This window comes from Humulus lupulus, chromosome 8, assembly GCF_963169125.1.
Source record: "Humulus lupulus chromosome 8, drHumLupu1.1, whole genome shotgun sequence".
NCBI classification, from domain to species: domain Eukaryota; kingdom Viridiplantae; phylum Streptophyta; class Magnoliopsida; order Rosales; family Cannabaceae; genus Humulus; species Humulus lupulus.
The window spans coordinates 42,242,559-42,263,097 of NC_084800.1; the positions used below are offsets into that span (position 1 = coordinate 42,242,559).

General features: G+C 33.2%; 3 protein-coding genes across 3 annotated transcripts; 1 reads left to right on the forward strand and 2 right to left on the reverse strand.

Moving 5' to 3' along the window:
• Window positions 1-5,367: 5,367 nt before the first annotated feature.
• On the reverse strand, window positions 5,368-6,392 carry LOC133796964 (EG45-like domain containing protein). The gene is made up of 3 exons (XM_062234683.1): window positions 6,086-6,392; window positions 5,695-5,995; window positions 5,368-5,586 (listed from the first exon to the last, which is right to left on the reverse strand). The coding sequence occupies exons 1-3, from the start codon at window positions 6,282-6,284 to the stop codon at window positions 5,580-5,582; spliced, it is 507 nt and encodes a 168-aa protein (XP_062090667.1). The 5' UTR covers window positions 6,285-6,392; the 3' UTR covers window positions 5,368-5,579.
• A 3,243-nt stretch (window positions 6,393-9,635) lies between these two features.
• Window positions 9,636-13,396, reverse strand: LOC133796965 (26S proteasome regulatory subunit 8 homolog A). The gene is made up of 9 exons (XM_062234684.1): window positions 13,054-13,396; window positions 12,234-12,331; window positions 11,890-12,114; window positions 11,695-11,757; window positions 11,429-11,592; window positions 10,905-11,061; window positions 10,687-10,785; window positions 10,330-10,440; window positions 9,636-10,165 (listed from the first exon to the last, which is right to left on the reverse strand). Exons 1-9 carry the CDS (start codon window positions 13,247-13,249, stop codon window positions 10,025-10,027), a joined length of 1,254 nt encoding a protein of 417 aa, XP_062090668.1. The 5' UTR covers window positions 13,250-13,396; the 3' UTR covers window positions 9,636-10,024.
• Window positions 13,397-15,433: 2,037 nt separating this feature from the next.
• Window positions 15,434-19,410, forward strand: LOC133796966 (uncharacterized). Its single transcript, XM_062234685.1, has 7 exons — window positions 15,434-16,059; window positions 16,307-16,442; window positions 17,657-17,738; window positions 18,092-18,267; window positions 18,390-18,527; window positions 18,626-18,765; window positions 18,878-19,410. The coding sequence occupies exons 1-7, from the start codon at window positions 15,942-15,944 to the stop codon at window positions 19,138-19,140; spliced, it is 1,053 nt and encodes a 350-aa protein (XP_062090669.1). The 5' UTR covers window positions 15,434-15,941; the 3' UTR covers window positions 19,141-19,410.
• The last annotated feature ends 1,129 nt before the right edge of the window (window positions 19,411-20,539 follow it).

The window sequence follows — 20,539 nt, forward strand, 5'->3', positions numbered from 1 at the left end:
TACATAGGTGCAGTTTTCTTACCTTGATTCCAAGTGCTTTAATTAGAAAGGACGACCCCCGAGCACGATCCATTTCCCGAGCCCTAGCTTAACACCCAGTCACAACCAAGATAATGGATTCCATTAATATTCAAATATAGGTTTTCGTGTACAAAACTAGCTTCCGGGAAGTCGAATCCCACCAAGCACGGTGGTGAGATTGATCCCGAGCACCCTAGGCTTGATCCCCGTACTTTAAAACCTTGAACGTTCAAGTATGCGTCTAAGGGTTGCGGCCCCTAAAGCTTAGCCGTGGCCCTGCCCTTAAAACAGAACCAAGGCCCTCCCTGAAAGAAGACACGCACAGCGGCCCTTGCCTTGGGCGCCACGGCACTCACCCTTGGCCGAGCCCTCCTGGCTCATCTTCATCCTAGGGCCGCAGCGCTCTAGAACAGAGCTGCGGCCCTTCCCTTCGAGCCCAGAATTTCCACCATTTCCAACCTCCAAACCTTACCCAAAATCATCCCAAAGCTCCCTATTTCAATATCAATCATTCCCATCACTTTTAAGACAACTTTAACATCATAATTCAACAGGAAACCCAACCTAAAACTCATTGCAAACCATGTTTCAATCTCTAAAACTCAAGAACATCAAACACTAAAATCAACCATACAGAAATCAAATTTAAGCTTCTAAATCATAAATTAAAGTTTACCTCTTCAGTTGAACCCCCTCTCTAAGCAGATTCCCAGCTAGTTCCCCAAGTTTCTAGCTTCAATTCAACCTTAAACATCAAAATTACAATTATCTTACTACTCAGAAAAACTCAGAGTTTCTAACCTCAAAAACACAGTTTGATTCTCACCTTGGCTTTGATTAAATGTTCCTTGGATAATCCTTGAGCTAAGCTTTTAGATCCCCACTGAAACCCTTTGAAATCCCAGCCCAAATCCTCCAAGTTTCCTCTATTTTCCTTGTGTTTTTCCTAGTTTCCTTGAGAGAGAAGAGGGAGAGAGAAAAAAAGTCGGTCTAATCTTCTTTTTCCACAAGCTTCTGTTTTAACTAAGTCTATGCTTTATCTCGTTAAGTCAATCCCGAGCCTCGGGGTGCCGGAAACGTCCCCGATGGCAAAATGGTAAAATTCCCCAATATTCCCACCTAGACTTCCTAACCTCAAATATATCTCCATATATTTATTTTCATAACCCGAGAGTCAAAATAACTACCCGATACCTATAATACCCCTGACTTATCCAGAGTCAACTATTAAGCCCCGTTGTAACTTTTCCCGCTACGTGCTCCCTAGGATCGCCTCGTGTCGATAGTTACAAATGCACACACATGTACACACGTATATATTTATCTATCTATCCACATAAAAATGTGGTCTCAACAATTTATCACACACATTCACATTTATGCCCTAACGGACCAAAATTACGATTAAGCCCTTACCAGCCGAGCAGGGTCTGCCTGCTTATCCAGTAACCATATTCATACTCCCTTACCATTACTTCCCTTAACCTCCAATTATGCCCTCCTGGCACACTAATCAAGGCCCTTAAGCCTTAATAGTAATTTTGGGTCGTTACATTAACCTTGGTGTGTTGTTGTATGGTTGTGATTTAGGTTTAGTATTTTCAAATTTGGTGGTTGGAAGCTTGAGTTCTAAAGCTCAAAAATGTTAATTGTTGATATGTTGTTGTTTTGACGAGTTTTAGTGTGTTTTATGGTAGATTGATGTTGGTATTAGGTTGCTAGGGTTGTGTAGGGCATTTTGTGACTATAAACTTGCTGGAGAGTCTGTTTGGGGTTGATTTTCTGGGTTTGATTATAAACGTGATTTTGAGAAATTGAGGAAGAACATGAGAGTCTGGGCTCGTTTTCAAGTCTCTAGCGACCTAGCGCGACCACACTAGGTTGGGGCGCGATCGCGCTAGTGTCTCAGGAAGTGGGGATTTTGATTTTTGGGTTTCGGAGTTAATGGAGTGACTGCACTGGGATAAGGCGCGAGGCGCCAGTATCCCAGAAAGTCCAAACTTTCTACAGGCGCGATCGCGCCAGGTACCCCGAAACATGGTTTTTCTTAGGATTAGGGCTCAAGGAGTCCAAGAATCCATTTGGTGGCCCACTTGGGGGCTCGAGGGATGTTTCTAACATCCCGACAACTGAGAATAATAATCTTAAGGATATGGTTTTGAGTGAGGCTCTAGATTTAAAGTCGATCCCTAATAAGAGTATGTTTATGTTGTGACTATCGCAAGGCTCGGAATCAAGATTGTACTTGAGGCCGTATAGTCTATCGCACAGAACTCGAGGTAAGAAAATTGCACCTTGGTTGTGATTGGGGCTTAGACCCCTGTAAATGGATATGACTGTGATTATAATTGTAATTACTCGATTGGGCATGCTTGTATATGTTGTGTCTGGTTGTGTGTTGTGCAATGTATATATATGTGTGTGATTATATATCTGCTGAAAGTTCGGCCTAAGGGCGCCATGGCCGACATTAAGTGTGCGGAACGCAACCCGGCCTATGACCAGAGGACTCGGCCTAAGGGCGCTGGGTCTAAATGTCACTTAAATAAATAAAATTGTCGATTGCACTTAACTAACTGTATTGATTGTTGATAATGAAATATGTATTCGATTGTGCAGATTATCACTGCAAAGCTTATTGCTTATATCCCGTTATTTATTGAATTATTGATTCAAGTTTACTGCTTATATGTTGTTGCTTATCGTATTCGTTGATTTAAGTTTTCTTACTGAGTTTTGACTCACGGGTGCTATGTGGTGTAGGTAAGGGAAAGGGAAAGCTGGCCAGCCATGAGTTGGAGAGCTTTAGGGGCAGTGTGTACATCAGCAGCTGCTCGACCGACAGCCGAGGGATCAACAGGGGCTACAGCCAAATTTTATTTTCCCACTTAGGCTGGCTTCAATTGTAATTATTTTGAGGGTTGTAATTGTCTTGTAAGCACTTATTTTCTGGGATCACATGTACAAACTCACACTTTTTAATGAGAAACAATTATTCCTATGATCAAAATATTTTAACCATAATCCATTAATTATCCTTAGTAACACGTTTATATCCAAAAGACTTGATTAGCAAGTCCAACACTATTTAAAATACACAATGCAATGGTCTTGGCTATCCAGGGCATTACAAAACTATACTCTAATTTAATCATATACTAAAATCCCATAAACTACTAGCTATAATAATTATAATTGTCTAAATTATAATTATTTCTAAGTCATAAGATCATACCTTAAAATAAATAATTAAACTTAAAGCAATCTTTTTAAATTTCCACCACTCAAATTAAACTATAAACTGAATAAAAACTAACCTATTGTCATATTTAAGGAGCTTATAAGAAAATAATAAATTTGGTTATTACATAAGTAGTATTAAATCAAGGTTCATATTATAATTAATTGATTTAAATAAATGATTGAATTAATTAATTAATTATTATTTAAATATAATTGTAATTATATATATTTATATTTATATAAAGTTTTAATAAAAAATTTATAAGATTTCGAAATCAGTTTATATATATTATATTATATTTATTTAATTAATTAATAATAATTTTGTTTTATTATATAATTATAGAAAATAATAGTATTTGAATTTAAATGTTTTTATTATTTGAATTTAAAAATGGAAAAGTGCCAAGGCATGGTAAAATATCTAGTATCCAGCCATATACGGATTTTTAAGCTTATATTTTAATTATATAATTAAATAGACTCAAGAGATCTATTGTAGCCGCTCATATTCTCTCTTTTTCTCTATAATTTTCTCTTCTCATGTATTGAGAATTGTCCACTCTAGTCTAGGTGATCAAATGTAATTGTGGAAAAATGTGTAGTTTGAAGATCAATTCACTCTCTTGTCATTACTCTGCGACGAAAATGAATAAGGGCTAGAGAGAGGAAATGAAGAAGTCTCAATATCAGCTGCGTAAAAGTAAAATTCTTAAAATCTCTTATATTATAAACTTTATGAAATTCATTAGAAACATATTTCTAAGTTGTTTTATATGTTAATTTGTTTAATATATAACAAACATGAAGATCCTGTAAAATGTATTCCAAACATATATGTACTCAATGGCAAGAATTATAATACAAGAGGAGACAAATATATATATGGGTGCACTCTTAATGGTTACTACCCATGGATGGTTACTTTAATGTTAACTATTGGATTAAGATCAATGGTTCATATATATAGTTGTTAATTAATATTTCTAAAAGTAAATTTTGATTTTTTTCAAATTTTTTGAAAGATTACCTGATGAAAAACGTGTATTTATCATGAAAATATAATATTGTAAGCTTTTCATTTTTCAAATGCATGTCAATTTCTAAATATAGTTATTGGTTCGAAACACCATTAATTATATGAAAAAAAATTAATTAAATTCGAAATTAATGTAGAAAAAAATATTTACTTGTTGGTGATTTGCTATACCAAGTCACTATGTTGCCAAATCATTATAATTGTTAGAACCCATCTATGAGTAGTAACCATTAAGAAGTGTTCCAAATATATATATATATATATAGAACTATTTTTTTGGTTGTACTAGTGTAGTTATTTTTATATTTTGGCACCTAAATAATTTTTTTATGACGGAGTATATTATAGTCATTTAAGATAATCTGTAAATTTTCAAGAAATTTAAATTAATTTACAGTATTGAAAATAATGTTCAAATAGTTGAATTTTACACACACATACAAAAAAATAAACACGTGTGTCAAGCTGATTAAACTTTGTTTTTGACACTGTAAATTATTCTAAATTTCTTGAAAATTTACAGAATATCTTAAATGACAGGCACTGTAAATTATTATAAATTTCTTGAAAATTTACAGAATATCTTAAATAACAACAATGTACACTCTTATAAAAAAAAAATTAGGGTAAAAATATTTAATTGCCAAAAGGAGTCACTTATCTGCATCCATCCTGCATCCGTCTAGTAAAAAAAGTGAGACAACAATAATTTTTTTTTTTTTCAAAATTACATTGTACTAATATAAATATTAGGAGACTGATATAAATTTTTACTAATTTATTTCTTCAAAATTACATTACTAAAATGTAGAAAGAAAAAAATTTGGCGACCATGGTCCGTCTCATTTGGCCGCCCCTAGGACTTGGTCCAAAAGAATATGATACCAAACAATAAGTGAGACAACCTGGTAAGTTACTGTAGAGAATCTTCCAAAAGGGAAGAAGCACGCACGAAAGCTTGTTTTGCTAGTAATTACGAAAAATAATTACGAAAAGTACTCTATCATTGATTATTTGAATGGTAGTGCTAACGTAGAAGAATGAAATATGAAACTCAAACCAAATGATACCAAAACCGACATATTTTTTTATATATAATATTTCCAATATGATATTACAATTTTTGACAGATTTGCTATTTGTCCAACACCAACCACATGAGAACAATATTAAATTGCTCGAATAATTATATGTGATCTTGTTATGGTATTGAGAGCCCCTTAGCAATACTTGATATCGAGCTTTTAATTCTATTTTCCACGAATCTTCTCCTCCATCATACCCTGCAATTGCACACATATATATTAATAATTTTCTATTATTAATTGAAAAAGGGGGACGAAGAATTAAAAGTAACGTAAAAGACACATGGTGTATGGTGTACTACTTACTGCTGAAATTCAATATTGATAGACGAAGCCGTTGAATCGGCAATGGCACCGAACCCGGTTTGGGACAAAACCATGGTTGTCCCTGTGGCGGAGGGACTGGAAACCAGCGAACCCGCGTAATCCACAATCTTGATAAGGATAGTCTTATCCGGGATACAAGTTCCCGGTTGGGCTGCGCTGATGCACCTAACTTGGTACTGTCTCCCGCACGAGGCCCCATTGTCCCAGATCCCATCTCCGGCCGCCGCAAACAAATTACTCGACGGAAATTGCGACGAGTCGCTGTCGTAACACGCCGTCGCTAAACAATGTTTTCAATTCCAAATTTAGTTGCAAGTTTTGGGGGTAATTGATTAAATTTTAGAATAGAGAGATAGATAGATCGACTTACGGAGATAGGGAGGAGAGTACTGAGCTGAGGTGCCGACGTCACCATGAACGGTATGGAGATTACTATGTAACACGAACAATACAATAAGAATGAATAGCAATGGCCGTGGCCGAGGCCAAGTTTTGTTTCTCATTTTTTTGGGCTTTAATGAAAATTTACAAGAAAAGGCTCGGGAATAAATATTGTAGCTCATCATCATCACCCTCTATACTTCTTCTATTTATGCCCTACAAAAAAAAATTATTGAATATTAAAAATGCTATTCTATTAAAAAAAAACTTAAAATATAATATGATTAGTATTCTATCTATTATTAGTCCTAGTCAACTGCTGAACCCTGAATTGTTTAATATGGTGGTTCGAGTTGGAACTTTGAAAATGATAATTTATGAAGTTTCCTTTTAATCTTTAATTATTAAAAAAAACGTGAAAGAGACGGCGGAGTGAGGAAGACTCCTTTTTTTTTAGAAATGCTAAACATTAGGATGGAATTTTCTCCCGAGTCGATGTGGCACCTCAATAAGTATATTTTAATTGTTTATTTAATAATAATAAAAAAAATTATACTTTGTATTTACTTCCCCAAAATCTTTCTTTTTTTTTTTTGGAAAAACAAGAAAAATCTTACCATATCTAGCAAAATCACTCAATCACTTTCTAAGAAAAAAAAAATTACTCACCAATTTATTGCAAAAAAAAGAAAAGAAAAAACTAATTATATAGATTTTTTTTCCTAAACTGATTTCTAAGAAAATGAATAAAATTGTGCTATACAGGTATGCTATATATATATATATATTTTAAGTTGTAATCTTTCTTTATATATTTTGATCCCTGTAGCGAACTGCTGTAAGATTTTTTTTTAATTGTTATATGATTTATTTTCACAATTATTTAATTGTGAAAGATCCTTAATTTTTTTTCTTCCTCATTTTTAGTTCTCTCTATGGCATAAACTCACTTTTTTCTGTACTAACCCAAATGCAGAAACCTTCCTCAAAAAAAAAAAAAAAAAATTGCAGAAATCCCTTTCATTCTTTTTCCTTCCTTTCGATAATGATATGAAACTTTTTTTAAGGGAGAAAAAAATTAGAAACAAAAAAGAGATTAATGACAAATAAATAAATTATCAAGAACATAAAAACAAATATATATATATATATATATATAAGTTTGATGTGCAAAGTCAGATAAAAAATTCCCTCTCGTAAAGATTACTCCAATTATAAAGAAAATACAGCAAACCCAATGCTTTCAACATGCATTAAAAAAAAAGCTTTCATCATATATGCTTTTGTTCTTCTTATAATTTTTAACCAAGAACCTCAATCATACTTTTGTTCTTTAAGAGAATATATCGTAGAAGAAAGATAACCGTGTATCTTGTGGGTCTCCTCCTATTTTACGGAGTTTTTTCTTTTCTTTTTGCAAAAAATGGGCTGAGTAATTTTGATAGACATGATGGGCTTTTTTGTTTTTCCAAAAAAAAAAAGGGATAATTTGAAAAATACCCGGTTTCATGATTAGTTAACTAAAAATAGCCACTAATAGTATTTAGTTGAATATTACCCATTTTTTTAAGCACATTTCCCATATTACCCTTAAAACACTACTAGTAGTCCAATGTAAAAATCACAATCTTTGTCTCTGTTGTGTCATTTACTTCCCTCTTTAAATAATATTCTACTGTCAGTTCCACTAGACCACTGTATAATGGGTAGAGTCATTAATAGTTTGTGTATTAATCAAAGAGTTTTAAAATATGGGTAAAAATTAAAAAGGTTAACTTAAATTGGGTACTAAGTATAATTTTAAAGAAAAAAAAAAAAAGACAGACTTTGGAAAAGTAAATACATAGTACAATTTTACTTATTTTTTATTATTAAATAAACAATTATATTATGTTTATTGGGATGCCACGTAGACTCGAGAGAAAATTTCAATGTAATGTTTAGCATTTCTCTTTTTTAATAGGCCCCTTTAATGGCCACGCGTTTTGAAGCGTTATTATTATTATTATTATAAAAAAACTACTTTCTACCAAATTTGGCTTGAATGAAATGTTTTTTTTTTCATGACTTTAATAGTATTTATATCCTCACTAAATAAAAATATTTATATCATTTGAAAAAATATATATTTATATTCGTATTAATTAGCCATTTAGATAATAGGTAAAAGAAATATTGATATCACTATAAATAATCTATATCTATATAAGAAAATTTTAAGGTAAATTATGTTATTGTTTTAGGCACGTAAATTATTTTTGTTCTAGTTTTTTATAATGATATTTATTATAGTTATAGCAGTCTCTTGTAAAATTTTAGACAAATTCAAATAATTTACAATACCAAAAGTATGGTTCAAATTGATTGTTTTCCCGCTCATATAAAAGAAGCATATGTGCAACAAACTATTTAAACTCTTATTTCATAATCATAAATCATCCAAATTTTCTCAAAATTTTGCAGGAGGCCTGCTATGATCACAATGAACACCGTCATAAAAAAATTTAGGTCAAAATTGATTTATGTGGCTAAAACAGGACCCTGCCTTAACGCACCGTATCTTTTTTAAAAAAATTTCCTCTATATATATAAAGTTCCCAAAAATCACTATAAAATTTCTCTAAACCACTTTCTATTATCTCCTTTTTTCACATTGTTTTAATATTATATTTTTTTTCTAATTTATAGTTATTAATTAATCAAAAGAAAAATATCTATAATAATAATTATATATCAATTAAAAATATCTAATTTATGGGATGTTTCACTCTCAAATTTCTCCAAATCAAACTACATTTTTTTTTTCAATTTTTATTCAACTTTTTCTAATTTATAGTTACTAATTAATTAAGAAAAACTAATACCTATAATATAATACATATCAATTAAAAATATATAATTTATAGCTATTAATTAATGGAAAAATATCTATAATAATATATAATAGATATCAATTAAAATATCTATAATTTATATCTTTATATATAATAGGTATGTGTTTAATAATTTTTCTTAATTTTAACAGTATTTTTGGTCAACTTTAATAAAATATTATAAATATTTAACAAAATATACTTTTAAAACTAATTGAAAATATGTTTGAATAAATATTTAGAAATTATATTAATATAAATTCAAATATTATAAAATATTATTATTTAATATTATTCAAGACACAACTAAATATTTAATAATTATATTAATATAAATTAAAATTTTGTAAAATATCATTATTAGTGGATATTTAATAATTATATTCATATAAATTTAAATATTATAAAATATTATTATAATAATAATAATATATAATACATTATCTTAATTTTTATAAAATTTAAGTATAATAAATATTTTGTAATAAATTCAAATGTTATAAAATATTATTATTATAATAATAATATTTAATACAATACTAAATATTTAATAACAATGTTTTAACCTAATTTTTCTTTTAATATATTTTTGTTATTTTTTATATATAATATTATTTATTTATTTAAAATTTATGTCATAAAATTACACTTTGATCGCACCTAGTCTACATCTATATATGATTTATTTATTAGGCATGAAAAGTGAAAAACATTTCACGATGGACCATTACATCAATCAGTGATTCGGTCCAATCAGGTTTTCACAATTTTCTTGATGGGTCGTGCTAACTTCGAGCCTAGAATCAATGAGAACATGAAATGAAGCACTCAAGCGATGAAATTTCATAAAAGTGTCTCCTACGAATCCATTCACAGAGACCAGACGGTGAAAGAAAATACCCAGTTACCAACTCTGAAAAACAATAAACATGCACAAAGTCGAGCGTCAGCGCAGTCGGAGGGCTTGAGAACTTTGCATGTGAAAAAAGCATAAGCGCCAGCAAATTTTCTTGTCTGCCTTGTTGCCTTTCACAGCATAGTATTCAGTTAAAGAACTACTTCCATAGCTTGCGCAACGACATGTTTTTCTCAGTATCCTTCTTCATAACCTTGGCCACTGCCATCTCAAAGTCTTCCTGAGTTACATGAACCCTTCTCTCCCTCAAAGCAAACATCCCTGCTTCTGTGCATACAGCCTGTAGACATAATGCGAGGTATTGTATATGAAACGTATGTGTATAATTGAGTACTAAACCAACTATCTTACTGCATGGCCTATTGGAGTTCCATCATTAAAGAATTAACGGAAAAGTTCTAGACCAGTAGATGTGCATTTGACAAATTTAGAGAAAGAAACTACCTTCAGCTCTGCACCAGATGCCCCATTCATCTTCTCTGCAATCTTCTTCAGATCAATCCCACGCATTAAATTCATTCTCCTTGAATGAATTTTCAAGATGTCGAAACGAGACTGCAATATTTTTAAGAGTGAATGAGTATTGTATCTAGAAGACTTCGCAATACACAGTTCCTAGAATAAAACTGAACAGAATTCGCAAGCCAACAAAACAACTAAATAGAACAGTAAAATGACTAGGCTCCAGGGAAACAAACTAGAGGACTCTATATATGCAATAGTATAGTAGCAATGTATGCTAGTGGAGGATGAAATGAAGATTTAAAAGCCTTTTCTGCCTACGCCACTAAAAAAACTTACATCACCATTAGGATTTGGAAACTCAATCTTTCTGTCAATTCTCCCTGGCCTAAGGAGGGCTTGATCCAAAATATCAATGCGATTTGTTGCCATCAATACCTGTGAAGGGTGCAAGTAAGAAATGTACTCAGCATTATCAAGAATAATATATTTATTTAAAAATAAATAAATAAAAACAGCTCTTTTAAGTGTGTAGGGAATCCGAATCTATGGAAAACCTTGATCTTGTTTGATGCTTCAAATCCATCCAACTGGTTGAGAAGCTCCAGCATAGTCCGCTGCACTTCACTGTCTCCATTGCCACTTCCAGACTCCATTCGAGCAGACCCAATACTATCAATTTCATCCATAAAGATGATCGATGGAGCATGCTCCCTATGACAAACAATACTTGCTCATTTAAATGGTAATGGAAGTATGAGAATAAAGCATGAAATCAATCAGAACAAGAGCAACCATCAGAAGTTCAAAGACACTTCAAAGCTTCTAGATGCCATGCCACTAGCTGGTACACATGGTTGTTGGGCAATAGTCGTTTCATACAAATTTACAATGCTTCAATTATACCATCAATATCTTTTTACCCATCATTAGATATAGAAGAGCCTCCCAACCAGTATAACATAATGACACAAGTAGAATGGGTAACAGAATTCCTTAAGACAACAGATTAAAAATAATACCATGTGAGCGAGGGAAACTAACACTAATACATGGATCAAAGAACAAGATCAGAACAAACCTTGCCATGACAAAAAGTTCCCTAACCATTCTAGAGCCTTCTCCAATGTATTTCTGAACTAATTCAGAACCAGAAACCCTGATGAAAGTACAATCGGTATGATGAGCCACAGCTCTCGCCAAAAGTGTCTTTCCTGTACCCGGAGGGCCATACAGAAGGACACCCTAAAATAGGATAACAAAGATTTAGAATGATAAACACTCAATGCCTCAAAATAGGTTACTGCTAACCAGTTGCTAATGCTACAACTTGAAATCCAGTATTACCTTTGGTTGAGCTATTCCAAGACTCTCAAACAACTCAGGGTGTTTAATAGGAAGCTCAATAACCTGAGACACATATCACAATTTATAAATCAGTGCGTTAATAATCAATTAAATAAACAACACAGCATACACAATGAATTGTATAGTTGAAGAAAAGAAATGGAACTTCAGAACTAAGGATGCGGCAAGAAATACCTCTTTAATTTCTTTGATCTGCTGATCAAGCCCACCAATCATATCATATGTAGAATCTGGAACCTTTTCAACTTTCATAAGGTTAACCAAAGGATCTACTTTGCTCGGCAAGATCAGATGAAGAACATAACTGTCGTTGCGGAGAGCAACTCTAGTTGATGGTGTAATCTTTGTGATATCAATGCTTTTATCAATATCGACAACGTATTTTCCTTCTGGATGAACCTGCAACACGAAAGAAATAAATACATGTAACTAGGTTGAAGAAATTTAGATGCATACCCATTACGGTAGGAAGATTCAAATATCACAAATTAGCAGTCTGGAGACCATGTGAAACTTACCTTAACCAAGACCTTGTTTTTTCCCATTACTTTGACTACTTCGCCAACATAGGATCCAGGTTCCTGAAGCAGTTGTAGCTCTTCCCTAAGCATCCTCACTGTTAAAGTACACATTTAAACATCGTTGACTGATGCAACAATTCCAAATTTATAAACTATAGTCGCCCATTGAGTTGAAACTTTAAAAATCAACTCCCAATAAAACGAAAACTACCCATTAACATCCTATGGAATTTTAAAAAGAAATACCAATCAGTTGCATCTGCCGAAACCCACCAGCAAAATGCTTACTTGCTCAAGTACTTGTTTGATTAAACTAGTACCTTTCTCGTTTCATTTCCAAGCTTACTTCCATGTAGTAAGCCCAATATAAATATAATATAAACCGGATGGATTTGCTTCTCCCATCAACGCACAAGATATACAAATACGTTCACGGTACCACGATGTTAGTACCACAAAAATTCCTTCCGGACCAAATCTAAACAAAGGACAGTGCTTTATAAACCAGAGAACAGCAACATGTACCAAAATCTTAGCATGATACTTCCATACATGTCCATATAAAGAATTCCTCCCCAAATCCTCATTTTCATACATCACTTTTTCAAACGTTCCCTACACAGTATCACTTTTTCAGAGCAACAAACGACCCTATAAATTCCACACCTAACAGGCTTCAAACGAAACAAATCGAACAAATCATATGAACAAGAACAAAAACAAAAACAAAAACCCAGTCCTAGCACCTAATCCATCATAAGAAACCGACCCAGAAATCCAAGCAAATAATAAATTAGGGTTAGGTTAAAAAGAGAACCTCTTGAATTGAGCTCATTGCGCTGAGCTTCGAGACGATTAAGATTGTGGGTCTTCTGGCGGACCTGAAGCTGGAGCTCATGAATGTGTTGGAGGTAGTACTGTCTGAGACCTTCCCCTTGCTTCGTCGACTTGGCCGAGCAAGTCTCCTCCGGCATGGCCTCTGGTAATTTGGATTCCACCCCGACTGTCGCCATTGAAAAGGGGCTCGGATCAAGATATGGTTTTGCCTCAAATATTCCAAAGACAGGAGAGTCAGTATTCTCTTTGAGTTGCCTTGCGTAAGAAGTCGGTCTGTGATTTGGGAATGGTGGGTTTGGGTGTTGATTGTCTTTATGGATTGTGGTCTCTTTTATTCTCTCTGATCATTCGCCAATTTTAAGTTCTTAACTTCCAAACTTCACTGAACCTGTCACAAAAATTGGGCCTTATGTGAAGTTCATATTTGTCCTTTGAAGACAAGTAGCACTTCTAGAATTTAATTTTACAAAATTAACACAATATCCGAGTGAGAAAGATAAATAGCGGTATCTCTTTTTTAGCAACATACAATAACACAAAACTTCCCTCTCTTTTTGAGGATAAATTGTTGTAGTATTTTATATTAAAAAAAAACAACACATTTTAAAAAATTAGCCCAGCCCAAAAATTTATTTACAATTTTTTCCTATTTAGACCTAAAGAAATTAGTTCTTATACCCATTTCTTTTATTCTGGTTGAATAATGCCTCGTGTTCAAAAATACTTTTTTTAGTTGATATTCCCATTATGCCCTCAATTTAATTCATAATATAACTTTTATTATTATTATTATTATTATTATTATAAGTAAAACCTCTCTCCAGGGATGCACATTTTTCCTACGGGGATGGGGCCTGTGGGGACCTGCCCCTAACAGGGTGGGGAATCCCCGTCTAAATGGGGAACGAGGCGAGGACGGGGATAACTTTCAATCTCCGAATGTTAAATGAGGTGGGGACGGGGATAGCACTCCCCGCCCCGACGGGGCCCCGTTTAAATTTTTATATATTTTTGTAATATTTTATATGTATTTTATACCTTTTTTTATGTGTTTTTATAGTATAGTAGTAATTTTTTTAATATTTTAAATTTTATTTAGGATAGTGTTTAATATTTTAAATAATAAATATTGTGTAATATTTTAATTTACATATAATTTATGATTTTTATTTTAAAATTTATTTTTTAAATGAATGGGTTCCCCATGGGATTCCCCACCCCATCCCCGACGGGGAATAAGCAGGGATGGAGATTAGAAATATAAATAGAGACAGGGATGGAAGGAGCACTCCCCGCCAATTCTCCACTCCGTGTGCATCACTACTCTCATCACTCCAGTCGATTAATCTTTGAATCGTTATAAATGTGAGGAGAGTAATTGATAAGTATATAAAAAAACCAAAAAAATGCTAGGAATTTAATTAGAATATGGATAAATATGATTAATTTTTCTTTTTTCTTTTTGAAAGGATGGTTAATTCAATTTTAAAATAGGTGTTTTACCACAAGAAACTATAACGAAATGAGTATTTATTAAGTTTTCCCTATAATATGATGCTTAATTTTTCTATTTACTTAAAAATCCACATATTATTTTGTTTGACAGTGATAGATACTACCAAAATAATAAGTGATATTTATAGTGAAAATACTTTAATTATTCTTAGAGTTGTAATTAAATACTTAAATATTTTTATGACAAAAGTACATTTGTCACAAATTCGTTGCCCTCTTTAGTACCACGTCTTTAATAATCGCTAGTGGCTAATAAAGTAAATCTTTAGTGTAATTTAGTATTCGTCTCATATATTATTTTTTAAATTAAAATATATGAAATCTAATGCTAAATCGTTCAAATAATAGCATGTCATGTGGTAATTTGTGCTTATTAGCCATACTTCAAAAACAATGAATTGATCTCGCCGATATCATTGAATAACTTTCTCAGCCTCAATGCAGAGACTTTTTTTCATGCTAAGATTTCAATGTTGAGACTTGTTGCAACTTTTATTTTGGCAATGACTTGTTGCAACTTAAATTCAGTATATTTCAAAATTTTGTATCAATTTTAATATCAATCTGCTGCGTTTTGCCATAAAATTTCCTTAATTTCAGTTTAGAGACATAGAAATGGGTCCCCTGAGCCCGTATTTGACGAAGCTGGTTGTAGGCCCATAAGAAAAAACAAGCCAGCAGGTGTGTCCAAAAGTCAGTCCCACTGGTACGGCCCCTGGTGGCTGGTACAATACAAACTGAATCGACTCAAAAAAAAAAGGCCGTATCAGCAGATGGACTCGGCTAAAATAAGGCCCAAAATTAGTCTCTATATAAGCGAGACACTTCTACTTGCATCTTCTTTGCGCCTAGCCCTTTTGTTGCAGGGAGCTCTGTTCTCTAACTTTTCATTTTCTTTTTTTTTTTTTAGTTTTTTTTCCTTCTTTTTTTTCCCTTCTTTTTCATGATTTAGAACTTTTAATTTATTTCTGGGCAATTTGATTTAGATTTTTTTATAATCAGAGCCATTGTCAAGGGTTAGGAGGTGTGGATCGGTTCTTCAATTTCTCAAAATAAATCGTATTTTCCCACCTGTGTCCAAATATACCGCCAATTTCTCTTTGCACTGAAATCTCTCTGTATAATCTCAGATTTACTAACGAAATTCCAATTCCGTTTAGCTGATCATTTTGTTTCTATTTATTGGCCATTTTGCCTTTTTGAGTTTAATTGTCAAGGTAAGAAAAAATTGGGACTTTTTGTGTGTTGGTTTTAGGGTTTTTTTGTTGCCCTGTTTAATTGGAATATAGATCAGAAGGAGTAGTCTTGTTGTTTTTGGTTTTTGGGTTTATCTGATTTTGAGTTTTGAGTGATATGGATAAGAAGAAGGTGTCTGTTCCCCTTGTTTGCCATGGCCATTCGCGTCCTGTGGTTGATTTGTTCTACAGTCCAGTCACGCCTGATGGGTTCTTCCTCATTAGTGCCAGCAAGGGTGCGTTTGATTTATAATTTTAATGTTGTTTTAAATGATTCAGTTGATTAGATAAGCGAATCATTATTTGATGTATATGATGATATTGAATTGTTCAATCAAACTTTAGTTTTTCTTACTCTAGTGCATCTCAATACAACAGAGAAAAGCAGTGTAATGGATTGTAGTAATGCTTGTTGGTGTTTTAGTTTTGATTGAATTCATTTAATGAAAAAAAAATTATGGGCGGTCGTACTGTGTGATTTAGATTCCAGTCCCATGCTGAGGAATGGGGAGACTGGTGATTGGATTGGAACATTTGAAGGACATAAAGGTGCAGTGTGGAGTTGCGGCTTGGATACCAATGCTCTTCGTGCTGCAACTGGTTCTGCTGACTTCTCTGCGTATGTCTTTTTTTTTCCCTCTAAAAGTTGGTTTAGTAGATGGTTTATATATATATATAAATAGATAGATAGATTCAGCCACACAGTTTGACTAAATGAACTCGTATCTGGAAACTTGTATGATGTCATTTGAAATATGCATAGATGTTAAAAATTGGCTGCACTTGGAATGTATGTGTTTCTGTATGCTTGAACTGAAATCGGTGACCTTCAATTCTGTGTTTTCAATGTTCTTAGTAAGTTGCCCATGCATATATTGGGGAGGTTCTTTTGTCCTTATAAGGGTGACAGTAAGATGCATTTTTCTTTGAACTTATTTAGTGAAAGGGTGATGATTATATACCCTATTTGATCTAAGGGTGACAGTTGCAATATTTTTCAATTAAAAGAAAGAAAATGAAAAAGATAGCTACATATTTGTTTCTTAGAAGTGTGGCAGTAAGATACTTATTCCTTTAAAGGGTGAAGGAAAGATAAATATTTCCGGGGGGTAAGTACACTTGTATGATGCAACCCTCTAGACTCTAGTTCTTAGTTTGTAGTACGTATCACATCATCTGCAACTCTGTTGCATACGCCATATTTGATTTCTTAAGGGTATCTGGTTATGCCCATATTTGATTTCTCAAGGGTACCTGGTTATGCCCATATTTGATTTCTCAAGGGTACCTGGTTATGTCAACTTTATCAGTACTTAAATTTATATTTTAACTGACGTCAGAACATACCTTTTGTATTATTTAGGTCATGATATGCATTTGATGATCTCTTAGAATCACGCTAAGTATTAAATTTACTCTGATTCATGGATGACTTTTATTAGATCATAATTCATAAGTGAACTGAAAGAAAATGAAGATGGTTGACTTTTTCCTTCTGTTTTATATTCTTTATTCTAACCCTTTTTCTTTATACTTGTTGGTGGATCATCAAGCAGTATAAAACTATGAGCCCTGACAAAGAAGTGAACATGTTTGATAAAATAGTAATGCAAGGGACACTCACACATTACACATGTATTGTTAATTTTAGCTGTTAATATTTTCAAGTGGGACCCTATAATTTCCTAATTGTGTGGTTTATATTAGTTACGTATCATTGTGTAACTTTTATGTGTCTTTAGCATTACTCTTATTAAAATTTCACAATTTGGTAAATTGATTAAAACAAAATAATAAACTTGACAAAATAATAATAATAGACTTGATTTGCAGGAAAGTTTGGGATGCCTTAACTGGGGATGTACTACACTCTTTTGAGCATAAGCACATTGTTCGAGCCTGCGCCTTTTCAGAGGTGGCTTCTCCTTCAAGCTGGTTTCCATTTGCTTACCCTTTTTGTTCCTTTCGCATTCATAATTTGTAAATGTTTCACCTACAGTGTTGTCTAGCTAAGTTTTAATGCGTCTGAATATTTATTGTTTATTGCTATGCTTAGAGATGTATGTAATGGTTATTGTTTGCCTTATTTCTAATGGTTAGATTTTGTGTTTTTTTAAAAAAAATATTTTTATTATTATATGAAATCGGCTACCAACTGTCTCTTGAAACCTTTGTTTTTGGCCTGATGCTGTTCTTTTACTATTATAGAGTTATTATTTTCTCTTTAATGTATTTTGTCACATTTGATGGCTGACAACCGGAACACAGGATACACACCGTTTATTAACTGGAGGATTTGAGAAAGTTCTTCGGATCTATGATTTGAATCGGCCAGATGCCCCTCCTAGAGAAGTGGACAAATCCCCTGGTTCAGTTAGAACTGTTGCATGGCTCCACAGCGATCAGACAATATTAAGTTCTTGTACTGATATGGGTGGTGTGAGGTATGCATATCTCTGCGAAAACGCTCAACATTGAAAGCTATCATGTTTATTTTAGAGGTCTGGATGGTGTCCTCATGCTTGCGTCTTTGTCTTTGTTTTACTTGTGACTATTGACCATACAGATTATGGGATGTAAGAAGTGGTAAAATAGTTCAAACTCTTGAAACCAAGTCATCTGTCACTAGTGCTGAGGTTAGTCAAGATGGTCGCTACATAACAACTGCTGATGGATCTACTGTTAAGTTCTGGGATGCAAATTAGTAAGCCACGAACTCGCTTTTAATTTTGTTGGGGAATGAGTGTTTTTTTTCTTTTTGCTTGGTTTATGATGTGTTTTATCCTGCTTACGTGTACCCAGTTTCGGGTTGGTGAAGAGCTATGAAATGCCATGCACGGTGGAATCAGCTTCGCTGGAACCAAAATATGGGAACAAGTTCATTGCTGGGGGAGAAGATATGTGGATCCATGTATTTGATTTCCACACCGGTGAAGAGATTAGTACGTGCTCCTATGTCAAAATTCTTTCTTACTAACAGTATAAAGAGGAATGTGCTGAGATTTACATGAAAATAGATTTGGGTTAGGTTCTAATTCACAATCATTTATGCAGCATGCAACAAGGGTCATCATGGTCCTGTTCACTGTGTGCGTTTCTCTCCTGGAGGGGAATCATATGCCTCAGGATCTGAGGATGGAACCATTAGAATATGGCAGACTGGCCCTTTGACAAACGAAGACACTGAAGCTGTTACAGCAAATGGGTCAGCTGGAAAAGTGAAGGTAACTGCAGATGAGGTTTCTCGGAAAATTGAAGGGTTCCAAATTGCCGACGAAGGAAAATCTGGAGAGAAGGAAGAGGCAGGAAATGAGTGACAATCGCCAAGTGATATAAGATATAAACCAGACTTTTTGTTTTATTTTTGTACCATTTTTAGTTGCTGCTGCTGCTTTGGTCAGATGTTAAAAATTGCCCTATAAGATTTTAGGTGCTGCATTACACTCTCCTTTTACTTTTTCTTCTTTTGTTACTTTATATTCTGGCAGAATGTATATGCAAGACGACAAGTGTATCTTTTTTATTCAAACAGCTTCATGTTGGAAACTTCTTAAAGATCAATAGAATTAAAATGTTTTGATTGATCATACTCATTCACAATTTTCAATCTTACCTTTGAAAGTATGATAAAACACAACCCCGCTGGTCTGGAGTCACCATTTGTTATGTCGTTTTTTGTAATTTTTATAATATTTAAATAAGTAAATAACGTGGATCAATAAAAACATGCCATGTGTACTCTTGTGTGCACATGGACTATCCACGGTGGCAATTACCAGACTGGAATGGACGGAACTTAAGAAGGTTTTGCCGTCAATTACTATTTTTTTTACTACAAATAACTCTTTTTTAAGAAAAAAATAAATAAAATATATACTAAATTTTATAGACAAGATTTTAGAGCTTAGAGTACTCCAAAATTCCAAATCCAGTCACACGCTCTAATTTTATCAAGGAAATAAAAAAAAAAAAACCATAAGACTAAAATAATTATGTCTTCCCTTCTTAGCTAAGAGCATCTTCAACCACACTATCTATTTTTTTTTTTTTAGCTAAAATAGCTAAAAAATAACTTATTTTGTATTTTTAATCACTCCAATGGGCTAGCTATATTTTAGCTATTTTAACTTTTACATTTTTGGCTCTCCAAATATAAAGAGCATCCATGACTAGCTAAACTTTATTTTATCATCATTATCACTATTTGATCATTATTTTAACAAAATGTATATTTATAGAACCAAAGGGTGTTCCATAAAAAATATTAAATTATTCAATAGCTAGCTATAATAGAGAGTGTGATTGGAGGAGTTGAGTTTAAAGCGGCTCCTAAAATAACTTTTTAGCCATTTTAACTAAAAAATATAGAGAACATGGTTTAAATTGCTCTAAGAATTGTCTGCATCAATCATAAGTTGGACATCTCCATTTTATTAGGAATTTCATTACAATCATGTGTTTCCTTATGTCCCATTTTTTAGTGAGATCATTTGATGGCGACCATGAGGGAGTTTGAAATGCGTGGGTAATGTTAAGTTTTAGAGGAAGGCAAACGGTTGAGAAAGACTCTATATAAGTGCTCAAGTGCCCGAAACTACAACCTACGCGCTACTTTGTGCATGCATACAGGTGTCTCCGAGTGTAGAGCAGGGGAAGGCCAGTAAGGCCGAGATGACATGAAGGGAGATGGCCTGCACATGGCCTCGTTAAAGCGCC